Below are 27,264 nucleotides of genomic sequence, written 5' to 3'. Positions count from 1 at the left end.
TGTAGCTGGAGACACATTCATGGTTGGCAACTACAACTAAGTATGTTGAGTTCACAGTCGGTCATTCCAACTATTGTTTAAGCTTCCACAAAACAAACCTCATGTCACCAAACCAGCAGAATGCACGTTGTACGTTCCATACGACAATTTCTAAACATTAATGAGATTGAAAATGATGTTTTCAAATGCAGTACTACATGTCTATCCATCTAAAATAGGGAACCGAATTATACATAGGGATTGGAACCTCAGGCCTCTGGTGCACCTCTCAGTTGGCTGATAAAGATATGCTAAAGATTTCAATCTTATCTCAGAGTAGATGATTCATAAGGCCAGAGAAGGTGCTGAAGAACAGCCATTATGCTTGAGATTTATATTATGCTCACTGGAGAGCATCATCCTCATGCTGCAGCTTCGGCATTTAAGACCACAGGTTTCACTACAGAAGCATAACCTGGAGGAGTTGGAGATGTTTTGCCATATTGTTCAGCCCCCGCAGAAGGTGCCCTTATTTGAGAGACATTTGACTCTGTATCTGCAGCAGAAGCTCTAATAGGTGATAATGGTTGTACCTCCACATCTGGATAAGCAGCCTTGAATCTTGCCCGAAGGCCTTCATCCACGAGTCGCACCCCATTAAGTTGATTTCCTAGTGATAGCCACCTGATTGTAGGAAAGCAGTCATTACAGAAAATGGTAGATTCCAGAAACAAACATAAGATAGAATAAGAGTAAATACAAGGGTATGATAAGATGCCTGAATAACACAACTGTAAAAATACAAAAAAAAAAATGTAGGGGAACAAGATCAGTGTTGCCAAATCCAACTTAGCACATTTTAAGGGATAATGAGGAAAAGGGTGATTGACTAGCTGGTATGCGTAAAAACATTTTCGTAGATATCACTGAAAACAAAAACCACCCAACCCATTTACTAGACTAGTCAGAAAATCAGCATAATTTTAGAATTAAAATGAATACTCCACATGTGTATCATGCATAAAGAGCGCTAAACCAAGTAAACCTAATTTAGAATAGAAGAAAATACCCTGCATGTGTATTGTGCATACGAGCAAAGAGTTCCAACTTTCTTGTCCTTGGGCTTATTCTCTCCAGCATAGGATACATCTGCATTTCAAAAATGCATTAGAAATTTGAATCTTCCAATCAGAATATGGCCAAAGAAAAAAATGAGTGTACATCAAAAACATACCATGTAATCAATATAAAAGTATATTAATTCAAGACAACAGTTTACCAAAGAATTATTTCGTATTTCCACAATGCTCTAATAAGAATAAAAAATATAGGGGAAGGGAAAAGAGATCTTATATAATCAAATCCTGATGCATGAGAAAAAAACTTGCACAGGGATTCAAAAGAGACGGAAAAGAATGTATCTATAATCATATTTTATGTGGTTTGTGATAGGTAATGGATGCAAAAGTACAAAATTTGGTACCTCATCAGGTTTCCTACTTGTTTCCCGAACTTCAGCAACAACTACATCAGTGTCAATATTCCTGTTGACCTCAGGATTTCCCTTTATTCCAACAAGGCAATGTTCTTTACTATGATTGAGCCAGTGCCCTGTTCTTCCAGTTCTTATGATCCGCTGAAGCTGATTAGTTTTCACCCATATGATTTCTTCAACACGCTCATATCCCCAAAGCTCTAGGCTGGTAAAAATATTTAATTGAGATGAGCTAACTTAAGATCCTCCAATCATCATCATATAAGTTTCTAAAACAAGATTGTATATCTTGCTATAATTGTAATCCAAAAAAGGATACCTGAACCAAACTCATAATCTTTATGAAGTTTTAGCAAAGGATATTTCTGGAACCCAAAGAGAAAAAATCATGCAAATTGATTCAATTTAATAAAGAATTAAAACTTTTTCCAATCTGAGAGAACCATCACATTCCAGAACTACTAATACCTAATTACAATTATCTGTTGGGTAAAGTATTAACAACAAATTCACAAGAAACCATGAGTGAAATCAAACTCAATTGTAAGAAGCATAATAGTAATGAATGTTCCAAAGCTACTAAAAGACATGCTAAATTAGTTTGACTCGAGTTTAAAATTTCGAGTGGAAAGTGGGTTTAACCCAAAATTGAGTTCGTTCTAACATATACCTTATTTTGTGCTACTGGTTTGAAAATTGACTAGTTACCTTACAATAAAGGTAGGAATCCCCAAAAAAATTTGTGATAATGAAATACTCTATTTGTGGTTCCTTCCATAATTCAAGTAATTGGTTTGACCACTCAATATAAACCCTACAAGAGAAGGTTGTTGTGGCTCAAATTCAAGTAACAAGTTAATTTTTTATAGCAGGCTAGTATCACAGTTCAGCCCAAGTTCCAAGAGGTGTGAACCATGTATGCTGAAAAATGTTGGAGGAATTTGAAATCTAGTGCTCCACACTGGTCCATAAGAGGAATGAAATTATACCGAGAACAAGTGGCTAATTCAATGTAATTCAGTCCGTGGTGGTGTCCATCATTAGCTAACAAGACTTCATTACAGTGAGTACTATCATCAACTAATAGACGATGTCGAACAACATATTCTGTAATACAAAGTTTTAGGTATTTCAACTTGAAAGTCAAATGGTAACGGACAGATTATAGAAACTATGATGAACAGCAAAATGCTCAACCATAATGCCAACGGTTATATATATATATGCTTAATAAAGATTATGCTCTATTTTTCGCCACCCCAATCGTAGCACCTATTGTTTCAGACTACCCCTCAGTAGTTCAGTCTATAACAACTTCAGCAGAAACTAGAACCCAGTCTATTAACACTCCTTGCCAGTGTAAGGTCAAAGGAACATGCAAACAGACCCCTCTCTTGTCATCTTGTGAACTTGCTTTTTTTTAATATCAGGAAAACTAGACTTACTTGGCTGGACAAGCCCACTAAATTATCTTTCTTTTTAGGATATTCCTACTAATCTACTCCTCCCCGAACAATTGCTTCAGACTATCAATACTCATCAACCAAATATACTCTCTCATCTCCCGCCTAGAAAAACTAAAAATAATTAGCGACAATCCAACCAAATACTGGGAGAGAGATAAAATCTATTGTAAATTAGCAATTATTAACCCTGATCTCACTATTGAGGCCCAAGATTTGAAATACACAAACTGGGAAACTAAAGAATGCAAAACACATATCCAACAATTACTACACTTAGGAGTCATTCAGAGATCTACCTCTCGACATAGGAGCCTAGCTTTTATACTAAATAAAGGAGATGAACAAAAAAGAGGTCAATCCCGAATGGCATTTAACTACAAAAGGCTAAATGATAACTGCCAGGAGGATGACTACAAAATACTCGATAAAGACCAACTTTTGAATAAAATACAACATTTTAAATGGTATTCAAAGTTTGACATGAAATCATGTTTCTGGCAAGTAAGGATGTACCCAGACTCTATAGAATGGACAGCTTTTTCCTACCCGCCACTTTGAATGCCTTGTTATGCCTTTTGGTCTTAAAGTAGCTCCTCAAATCTTTCAACAAAAAATGGATGATATTTTTAGAAATGTTTCTCACTTCATCTGTGTTTACATAGATGATATTTTAGTCTTTTCCAAAACTAAACAAGAACACTGCCCATTTATATACAATCTTTAATCTCTTTGAAAAACATGGTTTGATTATTTCACGAAAAAAAATGAAACTAGCAATTACACATGTTTAATTTTTAGGAGCCGAGATAGGCCAAGGGCAAATCACCTTACAACCTCATATTTCAGCTAAAATTCTGGCCTTTCCAGACAAAATGGAAGATACTAGGACATTAAGAGTATTTCTAGGTCTTCTAAATTATGCAAGACCCTACCTAAAAATATAGGAAAAACTAGTGGACCTTTATACAATAAGACATCTTTGACAGGACAAAAACATTTCAATCAACAAGATATTGCTTTAGTCCAGCAAATTAAATAATTGGTCAAAAACTATTCCTAAATTAACTTTACCTCTTGACTCAGATTATTTAATTATTGAAACAGATGGTTGTAAGACTGGCTGGGGTGGTATCTCATATCATAAAACATCCAAATATGAACCTAAATCAACAGAAGCCTTATGCCGATATGCATCGGGAAAATATCACGAAAAAGGACACTTGACATCCTTGGATTATGAAATCTTAGCTCTTATTTACTGCTTAGAAGTTTTTAGATTATTTATTTATAACAAACCAGAAATTCTTATTAGAACAGACTGTGAAGCCATAGTTAAACTAAAACAGTCAGAAAAGGCCTCAGTACAAAGCGTTGGTTAAAATTTACAAATACCATAATTAACAAAGGACTTAAGATACAATGGGACATATAAAAGGGGTTAATAATTCCTTAGCAGATACATTATCACGGCTACTACATTAACTTTTTACTTTTTGAGCCTAGAGGATGGACAGACCAAGGAAAGTTCGTACTTTCTCCACCAAAATCATGCATTTTGGTACTTAAGATTTACAGCTATTCACACAACCAGAAGATCATTTTCGATTTGCTGACAGAGATAGACTTGATCACATCCAAAATTGTCTTATTGACAATATTTGGCATATCCCTACACTTCCAGGGAGCTCTAGATATAAAATTATTGTGATTAATGCTCTTTCCAACTATTTCCTTACTACTATCCAAAAACCAGCAGCTGCTACGTGGTCTTTTCAGGACCTCAGGCAGGGGTATACTCTACATGGGAAGAAACCAACTTAGCCATTCAAAACTTAGAACATCCATACTTTAAATGCTTCTATTCGCTTGAAGAGGCTTTTATAGCAGCCAGAGCCCATCTAGGACCACATTTCTTTATTAGTACAACTCTGCAAACGATACCAATACAGGCTACTAGACCTGATACAAATACTTTCACTTATGATCAAATTGTACAACATAAATAATACCAATACAGGCTACTAGCCCTGATACAAATACTTTCACTCATGCTCAAATTGTACAATATACTCCTGACAACAGCCTGGCAGAGACTTCATCAACAGAACATAACACTACTCCTATCAGACCAGAATACTTAACTTTAGCCCAACTTAAGGAACAAAATAAGACTACATCTTTACAAAGAGCATCTAAGATGCGCCTGGCAGAATTACCGAATACTATTCTTGAAGACATTCATACTTATGTTCGCAGTATGGCTGAAAAATTTACTTTACAAACTTTTATCGAATTATGTGAAGCCTTAAAAGCTTTTCACAAAACACCTCTTAAAGGAATGACCATTGTATATGAAGCTGAATTCAGCCCAAAACTTAAATGCCAAAAGAAAGGATCACCTTGTCTGGAATCCGATAAATATGGTTGTCAATGCCAGCTTCTCTATGCTTTCAAAAGAGCTAATATGGATTATGAAGCCTACATCACTACAGCTTACAAAGGGAGACAAATTACTCCTTTTACTCTTCTTGACTATGGACTCCTACATAAATTATGGGTTCATGACCCAGATTCAGTAAAAGTTTTCCTAAAGAAACTTGGTACTGTTATTTCTACTGCTTTGAAAGAAGAAGAAACGTTTGTGGTATGCACATTTGATAGTACTCCTCCAAAATGGTTGGACCTCAAAATAGAGCCAGCCCGACATCTAGTTAAAATTGACGTCAATGAAGTTGGAGGTTACCAAGCCGAGCTAGAAGACTATCCTACCGACCTAGACTGTGATTGAGAAGCTCCTCCCTCCTCTGACCAACTTAAACACTGGAGAGCTTCAGTCCAAGGGACGCATTGGGGCTGGGACCGACTTGAAGATCCAGATACTTATCTCCTGGTTGGAGAATCGTTTACCGAAAAAAATTATTGGCCAAAGGATATGGGTACCAGGTTCTTTCCTTTTCATTTCACTACTAAGCATACTACTCTGTATCAACACTACCAGAAGAAGATAGAAAGAATGAGTAACAAGAGCTTAGCAAGCTCCGCCCTTTCAGCCAGAGCATGCCGAGCTGCCTTAGCCAGATGCATAGCACCAATCCAAGCCTCCAGCTCACAAGCACCATGGATGGACTCAACAGGAGAAGATAACATTGATAATATGATTGACAGCTAAGACTACTACAACAAACAGTGCCACCACTAAGACAATACTACTTTCCACCTGTCTCACGTTACTAGATGCCTTCCTTCATCCTCAAGCAAACCTTACTTTCCACCGTCTCACTCTTCTAGATACCTTCCTTTATCCTCAAGCAAACCTTACTTTCCACCGTCTCACTCTTCTAGATACCTTCCTTTATCCCCAAGCAAACCTTACTTTCCACTTGTCTCATAGTGCTTCCTTCCTCCCGAAGTCATCTCTCTTCTCGCCTATAAAAGGTCCTTTTCTACCTCCAAGGGCATCCACCAGCAACCCTCTTTCCCCCTCTCTCTTTACCTCCTCACACTCCTTATTCTCAAGCTCTCTCTGAACGTCCCTCCTTTCTTTCTGAAAGTATGTAAGATATGCTTATTTCCGTATGTAATCTTTCTGTTTCAGTATGTAATTTTCTGCTTGCAAGTCTCTAAAATAGTTTCCTTCCGAAATGCTTTTGTATGTGCATGTAAAATATCTAGCTAAATAAAATATTACTTCTCTTCTAGATCTTCTTCAGTCCTTATCTGATTAACTCAAAGGTGAACAGTAACTGTAAAAGAATAAGTAAACAAAAATAAGACCTGTGCTGGCTCAAGGTCATTGAGTAGTCATCATCTTACATAGCCGGGGCATTTGGTTTTCTTGTAGCTCTTTTGTAGGTGAGGCTCAGGACCTAGAAGACCAAGTTAAAAAAAAAAAAAGTTTGGTATCAGAGCCTTAAGACCCTATTCGGATCTTTTATGAACAAGCTACAATTTTCCAATTCTCACTACGAAGCAGCCTTAGATTATTCCCAACAATTTGCAAAATCCAAAGACATTGGCTATAGCAATTCTGCCTTAGTTAGCCAAGGAGATCAAATTCTAGTACAACAGAACAACACAATTCTAGTACTACTTCTCTACATTATAGACTTACAGTCTTAGAAAACCAAATCCTCACTTTGGAAAACCACATACATAAAAATACCCAGACACAACATCTAAAGCAAACATTAGAAAATATAAATAAAGATCTTGGTAAATTTTCCCTAGGAAAAACTATTACGAAACACCCACCTACCACTTATAAGTTTCTAAAAATACAAGATTCACCTTCTAATGGCTCTACAAACAAAAACACATAAGACCTCCTAAGAATCTCTCTATGATATCTAAAAAATCTACAAGTACTCAGGCTACCTATCAGTTAGAAAAACTCATAGATATAGACCAAAACAAACTTAGACACCTTCTCTAATGAACGATTAAATACATTAAACCCAAAACGCTTATATCAAGGATTATTATCCTTTTCTACTTCACTTTATAGACATCATAGAACCCAACCATTACACTTACCAAATGGAGGAGAAGAAAGATTTACCCTTATGAATGAAGAATCAGCTAGAGCACTCCTACAAAGAAAACATAATTATATCCACCTAGGACTTATTGTGTTTGGCCTAAGAGGACATACCAGAAAAAGCATAGGAGCTAAAGTCTTTTTAGTACTATATGACTCAAGGTTCTCTAATAATGACAAAACAATTATTGGACTTATAGAAGTAGATATGAATAGTAATCTAGGAATCACGTATTTTTGTCCTAATTTTAATATGACTATTCCAAACTTTATTGAACATATTAAAATTTTTGTTCAAGTCAGGGATATGGAGATTTTCAGAAACATAATATCAAAATAGACATAATTTTTCTAGGAAAGACAATGACTAGCATCATATATATATATACATTCAAGTTCCTCATACTTGTATCGTATGATCATAATTACAGTGGACATTATCAAACATCAAGTAGATGACGTAAGTAGTGCAAGGCACACAAAAAAAACACATTAACAGTTGCATATTTGGGATCATTAAACATGTTTATTATCTGAATTCATCAAGTCGTGTGTGGTTTCAATCATCCATCTATCAGAGCATAGCACCAGCGGATTCATTCAAAAGAAGGCAATAATAATAACTCACCACTCACGCCCAAGTTCCATTGCACGCCCAGTGACCCATAGGAAAATTAAACCATCAGTTTGCAATGCAGGTACATTTAGATTTCTCATTTCATCATCAGCCATTGTACCATATGGTAATTCCATATGAATATCCCAAGGAGGGTCAGCCATAATAACTCCAAATTTCCCCAAAATGTCCACTCTAAATGAACGAATATCACAGTTTATCCACTGGGGTTCACCAAGCTCAACTTCTGAACAGTATTCAGCCCTTTGGGGCTTTAGTTCCTTTGGAGGTGCAAGATTGGCAGATCCCATTATAATCGGAGCATCTGGAGTTTGGTCAAGTTCATAATGAACATATTTGCAAGTCTGCCATGAAAATAAACAATATAAATTGAGAAGAAAAACAGTGAAAACAGTGAAAAACAAAAACAAAAGGTAACCTTTGTATGACGGCAGGTATCCAGAAAAGAGCAATCACCTAAATTCATATCAGTATGGGGAGCAATAATACGTCGGAAATGAACCTGTTTATAAAAAAAGTGAAAACCTTCAGGGGGTTAAAAACAAGAATCTCAAAAAGGAACCAAAACGAAGGGATAGATAAATAGTGCAAGTATCAAATATCAAGAAAGGGAGATCAAAACACCCAACTTTCTTCTCAAAACTAAGAAGAAAATTACTTTCTACCCCTCCCCTAAATTTACTTGGCTACCTTGCATCTCCTACTTTCCCTCATTATTTGACTCTTCACCAAGCCCACAATGATGAGAAATGAAAGACGCTTTATGAGAAGAAGATAATTGCCATGGAGAGCATCATCAACACTGTCATGAGCATCTTCCAGTATGTCATAACTCATAACCATCATTGTGGTAACAATCCTTGAGGGTCCACTGCTGTCATTAGCAGGGATAATAGAAACTTGATAATTAATATAAAGATGGCATCTTTGTTGCAATAAATAACAAACTTGTCATATGATGATTCTTTTACCCATCCAATCATCCAGCATTGAGATATATGATATGGATATAGCATTGGTATTTGTTCAGTGTTTTTAGTCATTTCTTGATCTCCTCAGGTGTACTAGGGGTTACCCATATGTGGCCTCCTGTCATGTGAACCCTCAAAAAACTTGGAGAACAGACAACAGAACAATCTTTCCCATCTTGTTGTTTATGTGCCACCACAACATAACTCTTCGAAAGTGAAGATTGTATCTAATCCATCATCTTCTAGTGCAGGGCTTTTTCATAGGTTGACATAATTTTAATATAGTAGTTGGAAGATCTCCCCATCACCAAATTTTTGCACGAAGGCAGTCCACCAGTAATGAAGGTCGAGGAAGCAGATCATTGACTTGACGTTCTTGACCATCTGTTGACAATATCAATTCCATGCACTCTATTGAACAGTTTAAAATAAACGAATTGTATTTAATATCCAAGAGTTAAGAAAAACTCGAACTTGTCTTTGTTATGTGACCATCATTATACGAGTGTCTTGCACTACACTATTCAAGAAGCCATATATATAGGTGTGCATCATAAGCAAATCCATCAACTTTCCAACAAAACAAAACCTTTCGATCATAGAAAATAAGATGATCGCCATGTTGGTTCTATCAAACTATCACATGAGCATAACTCTATTACATATCTCATTAATTAGTGACAGAGCATCCTGGTATTCACAACTTTCACCTCATTTGTGGGTGAAATGCATGACCCTTGATGCTGAATCTCTAGACAACATATATTTGATGGCACCTGACTATCATGGACTCGGTTAAGTTAAGAGATGAAAGTCTTCTTGTCTTTGGTGGAGGCATCATCTATTCTTAACAGCTTGTGGCATAGATTGCTTCAAGTAACCATTCAATCATCCAAATTAAACTTTCCAGAGAGAAAATGATTCATCAAATCTATCCTGGACAGATAAATGAGTTGCTCACTGAACTCACAAGGCACTACCTTAGATGGAGGTATAACTGAGTAGCTGGACAAACTCTTGAACTAGCCTCTGATTGCACATCTGCACATTGAAACCATTATATACCATAGTTTGTTCATGATTGAGCATACACCGAAGACAGTTCATGGATTAACAAGAAATAAGTAGATATACAACTTCAGACATTTGAGTAAAAGTAGCTTTCAAAATTCAATAGAAACAGAATTTTAGTGACAGCGAGAGTCAAGGATTAGCAAATTGAGTTATCAAAACATAAAACATAGACCACCACTAACCTTATCACAGGCAATAAAAGAACCAGATTGGTGCCTGCAGTCTTCTTTAGTTAAATTAGAACAGTATTCCTTGAGTTGTGATCCACCTTTTGTCTTAAACTGAGAAATGAATTCAAGATATAAGACTTGGAGTATACAAGGACAACCAGCAAACATGTTAACACAAAATATTCATCATACTCAAGACACACAAGTAATGCATTTTTAAAAAAAAATAAAAATTACCAAGTCACTTATCATTTCCTTTTGTCAAAATGCTTGAATCTAGAGATTATAATGTTTTGTCAGTTTATTAGCAAAAGGAAAATGCAAAAGACCATATAGATCGCCATTTTTCTGACTGCTTATCAGGGTCCTTGTGACTTCTTTTTCAAAATTTTTCAAGTGTGTACGCCAATGTTTTTCTGAAAACATCTTGTCATTAAAAATGCAATGGTATTGCTGGAAAAAAATTTCAGGGGTCTTGGCACAGGTCTTTGGACAAGAGTCCTGTTTGGAGGTAAATTATCTTTAGGGACCTTTTTAACTTGGTAAAAAAGATATGTCTACCGAATCCATGAAGCACAATGCCCTTGGTTATTCATAAAAATTAGAGTGAGTGTAACTATTTTATCAAATATCAATGTACATATCAACTAAGCAATGAAAATCCTCAGAAATATAACACATTCCATTAGCTGGATACCAATAGAGGTGGATATACCAACTCCATTGTTTAACAGCAATTAAAATAACAAGCAGAAGCATGGAAAACCAAATGAGAGTTTTGTTTATATTATATGTGATTATGCTCTTTCTTCAAAAATAAAGTTCTTATCAACACAATAAAAGAAAAAGTGTTGTTTTTTAGGAATGTTGATGTACTGGCTTAGTAAAACTTTATGGAACTCCTTAGGAAAAAAAATTGAGAAGCAACACTCTTTCAATAGTCTACAACCACGAACAATTGTTAAATCACTTCCAAGAACCCTCTAAATAATGAAATTTCAATTATAGCATGTATAGTTGGTGGGAGATGAAAATTGGGTGAATGGTTTAAAATTCAACATCAACTCTATGGGGAGAGATCTAGGATGAGAATCTGTTCACAACTGAGTCAGCAGGATAACTGTATACATTTCCTATACATAGACTTGATGGCAAGCTTGACTACATGTTTTTAAATCCGACATTAACTAAAGGAGAGATGTAGGATGTGAATGTGTTCAACAATCATGCCTTCAACAAGTTCACATCAAGTAGATGTTTCCTATACCTAGACTTGGTGATATGATCAACTTGATAGTGTGAGCCGAACAGTCCAAAATTAACTTCCGTAGTGGGTATTGTCAAATTCAGGATAAGAATTGGTCAGGAATGGAAGACTACTTTTAAAACAAAAGATGAAGAAATGAATGGTTAGTTAGTCATGCCTTAAGCATCTTGCTAAGGGTTATGTACCTTCACAAGGGTTATGAATAAAGTCCTAAAATCCTTTATAAGAAGTTCTTGATTGTCGTCTTTGATGACATCTTGATATAACAAAGCACATGATACCCAATTGGAACACATTTCATTAGTCCTTGACATGGTTTCAAATTTAGATTGATATCTGATATTAACAAAACGTCAGCACAAATAAATGTAAGACAACTAGTAGCCATACAATTTAGTGATACTGAACAAGACAAGTTTGTCTCAGCCAAAGTCTATCTGTGAGGTGATGAATCACTAAAAAGAAAAGAGATGAAGTGCCAATTCACACTACCTTCATGATATATTCTCTCCATTTTATTTATTGAGTATAGGGGGAAAGTTACACCAACCAAAGCAGCAACAATATAATTAGTAGCAATGAATGAAGCTAAAGTCGAAGAACCTGAGACATATCATTTCCTATAAATTAATCTCAGACAAAGGGTACTAATATCAATGCTCCCACATAATGTATGACACTCAGTTTGATATTAAAAATATAAAATTAATTGTGGTGCTTCTTATATTTTTGTAACTTGTTATTCTAAAATTTAATTCAATTACCTGTGTAATTGTGATAAGCCAATATTTAAGGTAAACAAGATTATTGTTTTATTATTTAATTGTAAATTACTAATGAAACCTAGCTCTTTAAATCCTATTCTCTCTCTTCGCACAATTTGCCAACTAAAGAATCCAAGAGCATGTTCTTCGCTCTATTGGAAATTTCCGCATGATCTGTAAGTACCCTAGGGTAGTTTTGATGTGGTCAACCAAATTAAGTTAAGTCTTGTTGTGTTTGATCCTTGTATCTAAGTGTGTAGGAGTTTAGGAACATAAGAAATCGAGCGGAAGACGCAACAAGCGAGAAAGATGGGACGGCCGGAGCATCACCCAAGCGAGCGGAGCAAAAATGGTTAACAAGAGAAGTTAACCATTTTCGGATGAATACTATCGAAGGCGTCTTCCAAGCCTTTGAGGCGCCTTCCATGAACAGTACCAAATGCGTCTTCAAAGGCTTAGCGCCTTCCATGAACAATACCAAAGGCGCCTTCAAAGACTTGGAAGGTGCCTTCCCTGAACAGTACAAAGACGTACGAAGGCGCGTGAACAGTAACAACCTCAAGTAACCGTTTGTTTATGTTGAGTTGTGGATAAAACTTGATACACTTGAAGGCGCCTTGAACCCTTTTGAAGGCACCTTCCACCCACGGATAGGATTTTTCAAGAGCTATAAAAAGACCCTTGGAGCTAGAAAATAAAGAACAACTTGAACTACAACTCTTGTACTCTTTCCTAGTTTATTTCTTGAGCTGTTAAAATCTGTAAGAGGCTTCTCCGCCTACAACGAAGGAGATTTTCTAGTGTCTTTCACTGCCTTGGATTAACAACCATGTAGGTTGTAACCAAGTTAATTTTTGTCCTTCTTACGTCTTTATTTTAAGTTATTTAGTTCAGTTTTATTATTGTTGTTTTTCTTGTGTTACTAATCAGATAAAAAAAATGCGAAGGGGTATTTTTTTAAGGCAATTCATCCCCCTTTCGCCGGTCCCGCTGCGTCAACAAGTGGTATCAGAATGCCACAAAAGGACTAACTGCCGACTAAAGCACCGAGACGATAGTCGAACCGAGCCAAAGTTTGAGGGGGATTTTGCGACATAGAAAAAACCCATGAAGGTATTTTTCAAAATAAACTTTAAATTACTCTTAATTATTAAATATAGTTTTGTTACCCCCAAAGACCAACAAGGAGACAAAAAAGAAAAGTACCAGTGGACCAAAAAAGATCAAGCCGACTTCGTAGCGAACAGATGAGCCGAGTTCCACCTGCTAAGCGTACTTCCACCCTAGGAAATTAATCAGATCAAAGATTACGAATCAACAAACGAACTTGGGAGAAGTTTCTGGACCTACACGAAAGAATGTCCGAAGCAAAACTTGCAAGACGGGACCTGCTCTGGAACCAACTAACAAACCTCCGGATGGAAGAAGATGAAACAGTCACACATCTACACTCAAAGGATAAAAAAACTCATCACCAGACTCACGAATCTCGGAAAAAAAGTGATAAACCGAGATTCATTAAGGTACGTTTTAAATTCATTTCCTAGGACACCCCGAGTAGACATCTATAGTCGACTCGTTTTATATATCTAAAAGCCTCGAAGTTAGTTCATCAGAAAATATGTTTTCCACTTTTGAACTTCACGAATCAAGATGCGTAGGCTTATGAAACCAAGAAGAAAAGATAGCCCACAACATAGCTCTAGAAGCCAACCAGAAAGGCAAACCAAATCCAGACTCCTAAGAATCAATCGACGAAGATGAAGCAGCATTATTAGTAAGAAAATTTAGTGAGTTCATTAAATCTAATATATTTAATAAGTTGTTGGCGAAAAAGCACTTTCGAAGCAAAAGGAAGGTTTGGTACTACAACAGCCAAGAAAAAGGACACATCAAGGACGAGTGCCCTAAATTAAAGAAGAAAGAGAAAGACAAGGGCAACAGACCAACAAAATCGAAGCACAAGATCTTGTAAGCCATAAGGATGAAACGTCGTCCTCCGAGTCCGAGATCGAAGGTTACGTCGGACTTGTCCTAATGGTAGATCACCAGAGGGACACCGAAAGTTCCTCAGAGATGAGCATCGACGAAGGGGGAGAATCTTCAAAAAAAAGTTGTGATGAAGAGAGAGCATAAGAACACGAGGTAAGTGAGGTACGCGCACTTTCTCCCAAACAGTCTTTCCAATTTATTAAAATGCTTTCAAAGAACATAGTACAATTAGAAAAAGATAATGTCAGGTTAAAATTAAACTTAGCAAAGTCATGTCCCTTAGATATATTTGATAATCTAAAAATAGAAAATGAAAAATTAAAAACACAAATAGAAAAATTAAAAAATGACCATGCATGTTCAAACAATTTTAAAAAACCACAATTTAGAAATTATGGTAGAATCAACTGATATATTAGAAATAACCAGGGACAAATTAAGATAATTCCTGAAAATTATATACCTTCCAAATTTTTAGTAAATCCAGTAGGCAGGAACCTATATTGGGTTTCAAAATCTTTTTAAGATTAAACTCCAATTTTTTAAATTATTAGGATAGAAATTGTCTCAATTAGAAAAATATTTTTTTTAATTTTTCTATTCGTATTTCGAGTTGAAAAAATATTCTATAATATCTGATGATTTAATTTACAAACAGAAATTTTTTCAAATATTGTTACCCATTGAATTATTTTTTATAAAATTATTAACAAGAATTATAATTTGAAATTTAAATTTACTTTACATATTTAAATTGTGAAAATTTTATTTTTTGATAAAGCATAATATTCTCTATCCTAAAAAATATTTTCAAATTTTTTCGAATAATTTCTGATTTATTACTGATCCGGTGGTAAGGACAGGGGATCCTCGTTGGCGGAAGGTCAACGGCACGTGGAGGTCAAAGGTCAAAAGATTCAACCTTGAGATCCGACCGATCAGATGAAGCAGGCCGACCGACCGGACGAAGCATGCCGACCGTGAATCCCCCCGCCGAATGAAAGACAACCCGACTAGGGGTCGGGTTTCCGATGCTTAAGGTAAAAAGGTTTTATGACCGAGCGGGCTGTCCGTTCGACCGGGCACGAGGCAACAAAGACAGGCAGAAGCAATCTCATCCGAGCATACGACCGGGAGTCCTCTCGGTCGAACTGATACCTATAATCGGCGACAGAAGTGATACGCCTGCCGAGCGGCCTAACCGCTCGGCCCCGGAATAGACAGGGGACGCAAGAGGACAAAGGAGACAGGGATAACATCATCCTCGAGACACCTGCCGCCGACAAGGAGCAAGGTTGGCGGCCGAGCCGTACGCAGGATCGTATGGTGGAAGCTTCCACCATCACATCCGGGATATGCTCGGACGATTGCGGAATGGCGTCAGAGGTACTTTTCTGACATGGGCTCGTTAAGGTAGGTTTGGGGAAGCGTGCACGCATCAAGAAGCGTGCCCGCGCCTCCCCGGAGTCCTATATAAGGACCCCAGACATCGACGAAGGGATGCGCGATCTCTTAATGTAGCCACAGTTACGCTGCCTCTCTCATTTCTCGTTGACTGACTTGAGCGTCGGAGGGCCGCCGGCGGGAAACCCCTCCCGGCTCAGCTTCTTTGCAAGTTCGCCGGAGATCTACACCAACAGTCGGAGACAGCGGAGCGTGCCACGTCCCCAGCGTCCGTCGACTAAACGCTCGGACAGGATCAATTACAAATTATTTTTCGAAAAGATAATTGTTAATATTAAAAATTCAAGGAAATAGAAATTTTTAAAATTTTATTTTTTTGCCGTTAAAAAATGTGTCTCATACGTCTAGAAAAAATAATAGAATTTTAAGAGTTGAAAAAATATTTTTAAAGATTTATTTTCAAAAATTAGTTTATGTACTAAAATAATTTATTTCTTTTCAAATACAAAGGATTTTTTCCTGTAAAATTTTCTATTAATATAACTTATTCTGTTTAGATTCGAAAAATATTTTCAATATTTTTTGAAATAGAAAAGTAATTTTTATATTATTTGTGTCAAAATGGAAGCTTAATTATAAAAAATAATATATATTTGAAAAATATTTCTGAAAAATATTAACCTACTAGTAATGTTTGTACTGTACCCTTAAAAATATTTGTTTAATACTTTATTGTATTTTCCCCTTTTTATGTGATCAAAGGAGGAAAAATAGATACAAGTTCAGGGGGAGTTAGGATTTTTTTTTATTTAAAATTTTTACTTATTTTGCAAGCAATTTGTTATCTACTTTAGTTATGTTATTGCATTTTTAATCCTAACTTGAACTTGGATTGCTACACATCAAAAATGAAAGATTGTATGTACCCCGGGGTAGTTTTGATGTGGTCAACCAAGTTCAGTTAGGTCCTGCTGTGTTTGATCCTTGTGTCTAAAAGTGTGCAGGAGCTTAGGAACACAAGAAGTCGAGCGAAAGACGCAGCTAGCGAGAAAGATGGCACAAGAAGGAAATCGACGTGCTCGGTGCATCCAGGATGAGATGCTTCGGAAGAGTACACCGACGGACAAGAAGGACGTGCACGATGATCCAAGGGACGAAAAGCCGAAGAGAAAGACTACTCAAGAAGAAGGCCAGAGTTAGGTTCGGTTGAGCTCAATTCTGGACGGTCGGAGCATCAACCAAACGAGCAGAGCAAAAAAATGGTCAATAAGGGAAGTTAACCATTTTCGGATGAATAGTGTCGAATGTGCCTTCAAAGGCTTGGAAGGCACCTTCCATGAACAGTACCGAAGGCGCATTCAAAGGCTTGGAAGGCGCCTTCAGTGAACAGTATGAAGGCGCCTTCAAAGGCTTGAAGGCACCTTCGGTGAACAATACTAGCCCTAAGTAACCATTTGTTTCCGTTAAGTTATAGATAAAACTTTATCCACTTAAAGGCGCCTTAAACTCTTTTGAAGGCGCCTTCCACCTATGGATAAGATTTTCCAAGAGCTATAAAAAGGCCCCTAGAATTAAGAAATAAAGAACAACTCGAACTACAACTCTTGTACTCTTTCCTAATCTATTTCTTGAGCTGTCAACGTCTGTAAGAGGCTTCTCCGCCTACAATGAAGGAGATTTTCTAGTGTCTTTCACTGCCTTGGATTAACAACCATGTAGGTTGTAACCAAGTTAATTTCTGGTCTTCTTACGTCTTTATTTTAAGTTGTTTAGTTCAGTTTTATTATTGTTATTTTTCTTGTGCTACTAATCAAATCAAAAGAACGAGAAGGAGTATTTTTTTAAACAATTCACCCCCCCCCCCCCTCTTGCCGGCTCCGCTACGCCAACATGATCTACCAAGATCTAGTCATTTTCTATATCTTGCACCTCTTCTGCTATTGATAATCTAGGGAACCTCCGCCTCCATTCCTCCATCATTGCATATATTAGAAGATTCGTTTCTCTTTCCTAGTTTTAGATTGGGTAAACCTTTGCACTAAAACAACTAATTCCTCAAATCTCGTCCAATTCCATCAATTACACATTGCTTTACACTAGTTTCCATTAATTTTATGTTGTTTTCCTTGCTTAATCTCATGATTCAGATATGAAATCTAAGAAACAAACTCAGACCGACTACATGCTATTTTGACCAATCAATATCAGAGCAATCCATTTTCCAACTATGACTCTGAGCATATAACACTTAGTTTCATCATTGAAGAAGTTTTAAACATGCTAAGTGATTAAATTCTATCAAGGATACACTTTTATCTTTAAGTATCAACCAAGTGAGGATAACAGAACGACTGTTCAGGGAGTCCAATTGTGACCACCTTATGATGAATATGATAGTAATAACTTTCATTGTTGTCTATAGGCCAAAAGCTTGTCAACCATCTGATTTATCTATCGGGTAGCCCGGTGCACGAAGCTCCCGTCATGTAGGGTCTCGGGAAAAGATTCATTGTATGCAGTTTTACCCTGTTTTTTGCAAGAGGTTGTTTCCAGAATTCAAATTCGTGACCTTTTGGTCACATAGCAACAACCTTATCGTTGCATCAAGGCTCCTCTGATTTATCTATCACTTTCTATAATATATTTGTTCAACATATTTGAGAGATTCATGCCAATGTTAGAAGAAAATTTGCATTGAATAATTAAATTTATTAAATACATACAAATGCACATAGTAAACATAAGGAGTACAACATATGAGATTATATCAGTTTGCATTCGGCCTTAGTGCTTTCCCAAAAGCTCTTCGAAGAGATTTTATATTCATTCCAGTAGTCCGTTTCTTAGAAAGATTAGTACTAATGGCTATATTATTAACATGCCAATTGAATTGAGCATTAATCTAATTTTCAATGTAGAGAACTAATTACCATTCAAACTTTTATCTTAGTTTGTTGATATGCCCACAAGTTGAGCTCTAATAATTTAAAGCATTCCCTCTGTGATGCAGTCAACTCCTAAGATCAAGAGCATAGTTGATAAATTAGCACTCCCCATGAAAGCACTTAAAGGTACCTAATCCTTTGGAAGAAACTTCTGCACATATATGATGCTTGAATATTAGTAGATAACTTGTGAGATGTTTAATATGATGCAAAAAAGTGTAAAAGACACCTTATCCAAAGGCACCTCTTTGCCATTTGCTTAGCACCTATTCTCAGTTTCACAAAATTTGATCTAGATTATCTTGTCTCCCCACTCAACATGTTCGAGTTCTTCAAATAGAAGAATAATGCAATATATGAAATTCTAATCTTAACTCCATAAGAGTTTATTTTGACTATTTTAGTAGGTTTTCCTCTTATGGAAAATAACCTGTGAAAGAAATTCTTCAAGTTGCTAGTCGTCTTATTTGTAAGCATTCGCAAATGTTGGTATTAGTTTTGGTTAATTACGTATGTTTCTTATTTTATAATTTGTTAATCTCCTAGTTATTTTGGTTGTATGTATATAGAAGGTTAGAAGCAAAGGAAAAGACTAAGAGATGGGGATTCAAAAGTTGGTGTATCTAAAATGAAGATTGCAGAGGAAGGGAGAAATGGGACAAAAGAGGAGATCAAATGTGGAGAAAATTTGAATCTATGGCAAGGAAAGCAAGGGAGACGAGGGCATTTTTCAGTCATCTAAAATTAGCAATCTCCCTAAAAGATAACCAAAAAGGAGAAACTCTAGCCAAGTTACATATATACACACACCTTTACCATGCTGCGGACTTCGTCGTTTTTTCCAATTTTTTATTCTTTTTAGCTTACGAGTATGCCATTTAAGATTTTGACTTTAGGATTTAGGGATTGGATTACAATATTACAACAACAACAACAAACAAGCTTTTTCCCAATAGGTGGGGTCGATTGTATGAATCCTTTTACGCCATTGAGCTTTATCTCCTATTATATCATCTATATTTAAATAAATTTTATCTTGTTTTATTGTTGCTAACCAAGTCTTTTTTGGTCTTCCTCTTCCTCGTTTGATATGCATATTTATCATAATTTTACATCGCCTAACTGGAGCATTTATTAGTCATCTAAGTACATGTCCGTACCATCTTAAACGTGTCTCTCGGAGGTTTTCCTCAATAGATGTAACTCTGACTTTCTCTCTAATGCTCTCATTTCTTATTTTGTTCATCTTCGTATGTCCACACATCCACCTTAACATCCTCATCTCTGCAACTCTCATCTTCTGCTCATGTGCTCGAGTCATAGCCCAACATTCAGCTCTATATAACATAGCAGGTCTAACTGCAATTTTATAGAACTTACTTTAACTTTAAGAGGTACTTTACGGTCACATAAAAGACTCGACGGTCCCCTCCATTTCACCCATCCTGCTTATATTCTATGTAAGACATATCTCTCAATCCCTCCATCATTTTGTAAAAATGATCCTAAATATTTAAATCTCTCGGTTCCGAGTAACTCATTCTCTCCTATGTTAACAATTGTTTCATTACTTCTAATATTACTAAACTTAAATTTCATATATTCTGTTTTTAATCTACTAAGCTTAAAACTTTTCCCTTCTAGTGTTTCCTTCCAAGATTCTAGTTTAGCATTTACTCCTTCACATGTCTCATCTACCAAAATAATATCATCTGCAAACAACATGCACCACGGTACTGTGTCTTGAATGTGCGCAGTGAGTTCGTCCATAATTAGTGTAAAAAGATAAGGACTTAGAGTTGATCCTTGATGTAACCCTATCTTTATTGGAAATGCTTCAGTTACTCCGCCTGAAGTCTTTACTCTGGTCGTTACATCCTCATACATATCCTTAATTAGTTCAATATATGTTACGCTAACACCTCTCTTTTCTAAAATTCTCCATATAATTTCTCTTGGGATTCTATCATAAGTTTTTTCTAAGTCAATTAATATCATGTGTAGATCTTGTTTTTGCTCCCGATATTTTTCAATTAATTGTCTAAGAAGATGTATAACTTCTATTGTCGACCTTTCGGGTCTCCTTAATCTTTTTTCTATTACTTTTTCCCAAAGTTTCATTGTATGACTCATTAGTTTAATACCCCTATAGTTTGCACAATTTTGTACGTCTCCCTTGTTCTTATATTAGGGAACTAGAGTACTTATCCTCCATTGATCAAGCATTTTTTTCGTTTTCAATATCATGTTAAATAATTTTGTAAGTATTCAATACCTTGTTTCCCTAAGCACTTCCATACCTCTATCGGAATATCATCTGGTCCAACGGTTTTTCCATTGTGCATCTCATTTAAACTTTGTTTTACTTCTGAAGTTTGAATTCTACGATAAAAATTAAAATTTCTATGCTCATTTGACCTAATTAAATTACCTAAGTTAAGTTGATCACCTAAACCTTCATTAAAAAGTTGATGAAAATACCTCTTCCACCGCTCTTTTATTTCTTCATCGTTTACTAATACCCTATTACATTCAACTTTAATACATTTTATTTGGCTAAGATTTCTTGTTTTCCTTTCTCTCACTTTAGCTATTCTATAAATGTCTCTTTTCCCTTCTTTTGTATCCAATGTTTGATATAATCATTCAAAAGTTTCATTTTTTGCTTCACTCACTACTTTCTTAGCTTCTTTCTTGGATATTGTATATTTTTTAAAAATTTTCCTTGTTCTTACAAATATATAATTCAAATCGAATAATTTTTTAGGTGTGCAGCATAAGAAATGTAGGGTATCATCCATATATATATATACCCTCCACATCGAAAAAAAAAATTCCATTTGATATTTTTTTGTTGTGCTTAATACTATAACCCAACCCGTAACCCTAAAGACAAAATCTTATTGACGCAACCGGGAGCTTAAAGAAAAAAAAAAAAAATTGATTGAGGTGCCGACTTGTGAGGGGCGCCCAAATAGGTGTGCAGGCTAACTTTTTCCTATATATATATAGTATTGACCACATGAGATTGCAACCAACCCATGTAGATATAGCTTCTACACATTATTATTACTCAAAACACATAGGTATGAGATTAAATCTAGTATTCCCATTATTCTGAAAAATATGACTAACTAGTTTATTGAACGGTTAGATATTCCTCTTAAATTTGATCATAGGGAATTCTTCTCTGACTAGTCCGACAAATAAAACAAGGAATACAGATTATCAAGTAACAGAATGCTAAACCTCTAAAAGAATTTCCAGTGAGATTGGGATTTTCATCCAAAGTAAGTCAAGCTCATAGAAAATAAAAAATAAAAATAAAATAACATAAAGTTACATTTTAGAAATTTCATGAAGGAAAATATAATTCTTTTCAAAATTTGCAACTTTTTAATTAAGTAAAAAAAGGGTCCTATGATACTTAATATCTATATCGAATCAGATAAACTGATGCTTCATGGAGGCTCCTTAATAATCCTAAGAAAAGTAATAAATTTAGGTGAGCTAGTAAAACCTTTGCAGCAACAGCAGTTTCCCTAGCTGTAGGCCGGTGAATCAGATCCAAAAGTTCCTCTCCTGTCTTTGACATCTGCATCTCTCTGAAGGTCTTTTTGTTTAACAACGTCTCAAGATCCTTTAGATCATCTTCCTCTGTTCTTTGTTTGGGCATTGCAGAATTAGAGCCACCAGGTGAGTTACCAGGTGCCATGAGGGGCCTATGGAGTGGAGAAAGTCCCATCATCCTTGGCATCCCCATGATCCCCATAACTCTAGGCCCGCCGCTTGGACCAACCAAGGGCGGAGCGCCACCATGAAACATATGGGGAATACCAGCGAGATGAGCATCAGGAGGTTGCATCCACATATCAGGCGATGGACTTGGCATCATGATAGGAGTGTTGCCAACTCCGGTCACTGCCGGACCCTGACCATGAGTGTCCCCCCTGCTTGAGCTGGGTTCAGTAGATGACACACGTGACGGTAGCTGCTGGCCTTGAGAAGAGCTCTCGGGAAGCTCCTTGAGGAGCTTGTTCCGGTCTATGCCCGAAATCATCAGCATGGACTTCCCGTTTACAGTGAGTTGTTCCAACTGGACTCCCCCACTCTCCTCAGAAATTCTCCAGAGCGCCATTTCGACAGCAGATATTGGCCCAAGATCCCCACCAAGTTCGGCAAGAGCAGCCTTCTCGGCAGGGGTGGCCGAGGACTGATCATTCTCCAATCGCCGGATCAATGCTGCGGAATCAATCTCAGTGAAGGGGACGAGTTCCAGAAGACAGACTGCGACAATTGTACGGACGACGGAGAGCTGGTAGCCGAGGGAAGGCGGTGAGGGCTTGGGCCGGGTGCGGGGGAGGCGATGTGCATCAGGAAGGGGGCGACGGCGGGGCGTGAGGGATTGGTAGCGGTCGGCAGGGGATTTAGGGCTAGGGTTTGGGGTAGGGGAGAAGGGTCGGCAGTTGAAGGCGGAGATGATACGGAGGGAGACGTCGATGGAGGAGGCGAGGTCGGGGATGATGGACTGAAGGGAGGAGACGAGGTGGAGTTGCGACTGGCGGCGGGAGGAGATGATGGCTTCCATTTGTCGGCGCAGTTCCTTGACGGATTCGATGTCGTCGCCTCCATCATCGCCGGCATGGATTTGCGGTTCCATGACTCGCCGTGAAAATCGAAATTAGCGAATCGAGGCGGCGCGACGACCGCCTTTGGGTCTCTCTCGTACTCAAGCACCTAATTTTAATATTTAACAACGAACCTATTTATCTGCTAAAAGATTATTCCACCGGAAACCTTAATTTTTTTCAACTTAATATTTCTTCTACTAGCAATTTTCTAGAAGGCGCATTTAAAATTTTCGAATAAAAAAAACGCACTAAAATTTCATTCTTCCTTAAAAAAAAAAAAAAGTAAATTAGAGAAAAATCCTCAATCATAATGTTAACTTTACATGCAATCCCCATGTCCAAAAAACTTTGTTTCCACTCCCTGCATGCAAAGTATTACTTGTTTCAACTCCCTCATGCAAATATTGATACCTAAATTGCCCCTCAGATTTTTTAGTACAAAAATTTCAAAATTGAGTACAAAAAGTCCAAAAATAAGTATAATTCTTCTTAAAGTCAGTACTTTATATTAAAAATCGAGTATATTTTCTATCAAAATTGTTCCTCTTATTTTTTAGGGTTTAGGGTTTAGGGTTTAGGGTTTAGGGTTTAGGGTTAGGGTTTAGGGTTTAGGGTTTAGGGTTAGGGTTTAGGGTTTAGGGTTTAGGGTTTAGGGTTTAGGGTTTAGGGTTAGGGTTTAGGGTTTAGGGTTTAGGGTTTAGAATCGTACTCAATTTGATAGAAAATATACTAGATTCTAAGTTAATATACTCAATTTAAGAGGATTTATACTGATTTTTAGACTTTTTGTACCTAAAAATATCATGGGCAATTTGGTAAAGATGCTTAACTGTGGAGTGAAAACAAAGATTTTAATGGGTGGGGACTGCATGCAAAGTTTTGTTTATCAATGGGGAGTGCATGCAAAATTACCCTAAAAAAAACGTATTTAATTCACATTTTACCGACTGACACTTGTTTTTTCCCCTTATATAACATACTAACCTCCTCTCTCCCTTACATGTAAGACGTAAATCCTCGGATTCTATACATCTCATTTTATCATTATTTATTTATTCGATTATTATGATTTATCTCTCTTATGATGATCTAGAGTCGGGTGCAATGGAGAGCGCTGGAAGTGAGCGACTTCACTTTTTATCACTTTTTCCTTTTTTTCCTCCTTCCTTAGAGCATCCATAATAGTTAAGGATATTTCTCTCATGTATTTATAGCCCTTACTTCCATATCATTTTTCAAATATCCAAAATTTCACAATGAAATACCCTACTAATCAAATATTTATGGGTCTCAGCCATCAAATATTTACTCTCAAATATCCCCAATTCCACAATCAAATATCTCACCAACCAAATATTTATGGGGTCCACGATCATTTAATTAACTTACATTTAATTTTAAGAAAAATACAATACAAGACATATAAATTTTTTAAAAAATACTACCTCATATGAATACAAATATTTTATAAATTTAAAATTGAAATATAGAGATACAAACCATATTAAATTAATAAAACATGTAACAATAAACTACAATTAATAAAATAAACATAGAGTTAATAAAATAAACTATAGAAATTAACTACATGTTCAAATTTTTCTTCAGTTGTTCACATATCGCTAGATGATTTTGAAGTTGTTCATCTGTCATGCCTCGGGTGTCCATTACGAGGAGTTGATGTGCTTGGATGAGTTGATCCACTTTCTTATTGTTATTATACTCTTCCAAATGTGTCATTGATTGTTGCATAACCTAATTCAATTCATCAATTAATCCTACTCTTTTTTTGTCTTTCCTCTTTGCTGTTTTCTGTCCCATTAGACGAGATCGAATTTTTTTATCATCTATATCAACAGTTGTATAAGGATTAGAAGAATCATTATGTGCACTTGATGATTCTGATGTTCTTGCTTTCTTTGTAGCCCATCGATCTAAGGATTAAGGAGTATACATCGGACTATCTTTCATGATTCTCCACACATGCTCATATATGAGGAAAGTAGTTTTAAAAGTACTTTTGTATTCTTCATGAGCCCGCACCATCAAATCCTCGCCACGTCATCCGCTTGGTCGATCATTATACCATTTATTGTAGATTTTATTGTATCTATTAATGATCTTTTTCAGTGAAGCCCAATGTGATTTTGCTTTCTCCGTAATTCTATTTTTAGCTTCCCTATCTCGATTGATATTATAGTATGTCACAACTCGTTTCCAAAATGACTCACTCTTCTGGGCATTACCAACTACTAAATCTTCACTCATAATTGTATAGGCCGCTGCAAGGAGTTTATCATCTACTACTGTCCATATTGTTCACTTGCGATGGTCTTCATCTGATTCATTGCCCATCTTTGCTTGATTGAGAATAATATCGTCAGACCCTATTTCAAATAAAAATAGAGGAAATTGTGAATCAGGGGGTGCATAAGGTGTACCTTTATCACTATCAATTGCATCAACACTAGCTCTTCTCGATTCATTTGATTGAATCTCTGGTGATTAAAGCGAATTAATTCCATGAGATGGGGCTTGCATGAAATACTGACTACTCTACTAATATTCTGGAGGATATGTATAAAACGGAGCTCGAGAGGCGCCACTCAAAGAATTTGGATAACTTTAAAAATTATGATAATATTGTGGTGGGTATGAAAAGGTTGGAGATTTGGTGGATGTTGAGTGGGAAATGAAAATTAAGGATTGAAGAAATTATGATGAACTCGAGAACTTTCTTCACTAGAATTTTCGTCGATATTTGAAGAGTTGAATAAATCCCTAAAATAATGACCAGAATTTTTATCAATTTCTCTCAAAACTTATGGTAGGCAATGAGCATGCAAGTGATGAAAATAGATGAAAGAAATGATGTATATATAGGGGGAAAATGAATGTTGCCCAACGTTCGCAAAAATGAACGTTAATTAATGTTTGCTTTTTTTCCAGACGTTCATTTTTTTTCCCAACGTTCCTTTTTTATGTTTTTTTTGCTGACGTTTGTTTTTTCGAACGTTCATTTTTTTTATTTTTTTTTGTTTAATTAACTTAAAAAATAATAAAAAAAAATAATAATAATGGTAGCTCACCATTTTGGTGGGGCCCACAAGAAGGAAATCACCGGGCACAAACTTGTGTCCGGTGATTTCCAATCACCCCCTCAAATATCTCCCACAATGGGGGATATTTGAGAAGGGGGATATTTGGAGAAATATCCCCTCCAAATATCCCCTATTAGAGATGCTCTTAGTGTTTTTCATCTCTCCTTTACACGTAACCTCCTCTCTTCTGTTTTTCCTCCTTTCTTCTCTTTCATCCCTCCTTTATAGATATGATCCATATCAAATACTCTATTTAAAGATTTTATCTTAAATTTTATATAGGATAGCTAAACATTTTTATATAGATAAGAACATCCATTCCTTAATTATGCATTTATAAACAGTACTTCTCTAAATTTAGGGAATAGATTTCATTCCCTAAATATTATAGAAGAGATAGAAAAAATAGGGAAGCTAATATATGATGTATTAAAAAGTAGATATCCAAATTTCATAAAGTAATTTTTTTACTCTAATTATAAATTTTAGATAAGTTGGTGTGCTTGCTCTTACCTCTTCTCTTCTTTTTTTCATCTCTTTTTACATATAACACCTCTCTTCTTTCTAATTTGCATGTTCCTCTCTTCTTTGTTCCCCTTTTAGTTTTTATTCATTTATAATATTGATTTTTAAACCCCCAACATCATTGTGGTATTGTTAGCACCAGAGCTTAACACACCAATATCGTTGTGGTGTTGGTTTTTAAAAAATCAGCATCATAACTTCAACATCAATACCATCTATTGGTGCTAAAAGCACTAGTTAATCAAACCTATATTTTGTTATTAAAAAAGGTTCAAAGTTTAGGATTATTGTGATCTAACAAAGTTG

General features: G+C 36.1%; 1 protein-coding gene across 1 annotated transcript; it reads right to left on the bottom strand.

Moving 5' to 3' along the window:
- Window positions 1-23,464, bottom strand: LOC121975132 (probable N6-adenosine-methyltransferase MT-A70-like). Its single transcript, XM_042526555.1, has 7 exons — window positions 22,222-23,464; window positions 10,342-10,440; window positions 8,533-8,616; window positions 8,106-8,458; window positions 1,463-1,679; window positions 1,049-1,128; window positions 1-663 (listed from the first exon to the last, which is right to left on the bottom strand). The coding sequence occupies exons 1-7, from the start codon at window positions 23,359-23,361 to the stop codon at window positions 402-404; spliced, it is 2,235 nt and encodes a 744-aa protein (XP_042382489.1). The 5' UTR covers window positions 23,362-23,464; the 3' UTR covers window positions 1-401.
- Between the last annotated feature and the right edge of the window lie 3,800 nt (window positions 23,465-27,264).

Source organism: Zingiber officinale, chromosome 4B, assembly GCF_018446385.1.
Source record: "Zingiber officinale cultivar Zhangliang chromosome 4B, Zo_v1.1, whole genome shotgun sequence".
Classification (NCBI taxonomy): domain Eukaryota; kingdom Viridiplantae; phylum Streptophyta; class Magnoliopsida; order Zingiberales; family Zingiberaceae; genus Zingiber; species Zingiber officinale.
The sequence above is the reverse complement of the archived record's forward strand: the minus strand, read 5'-3'. Positions and strand labels throughout refer to the sequence as shown.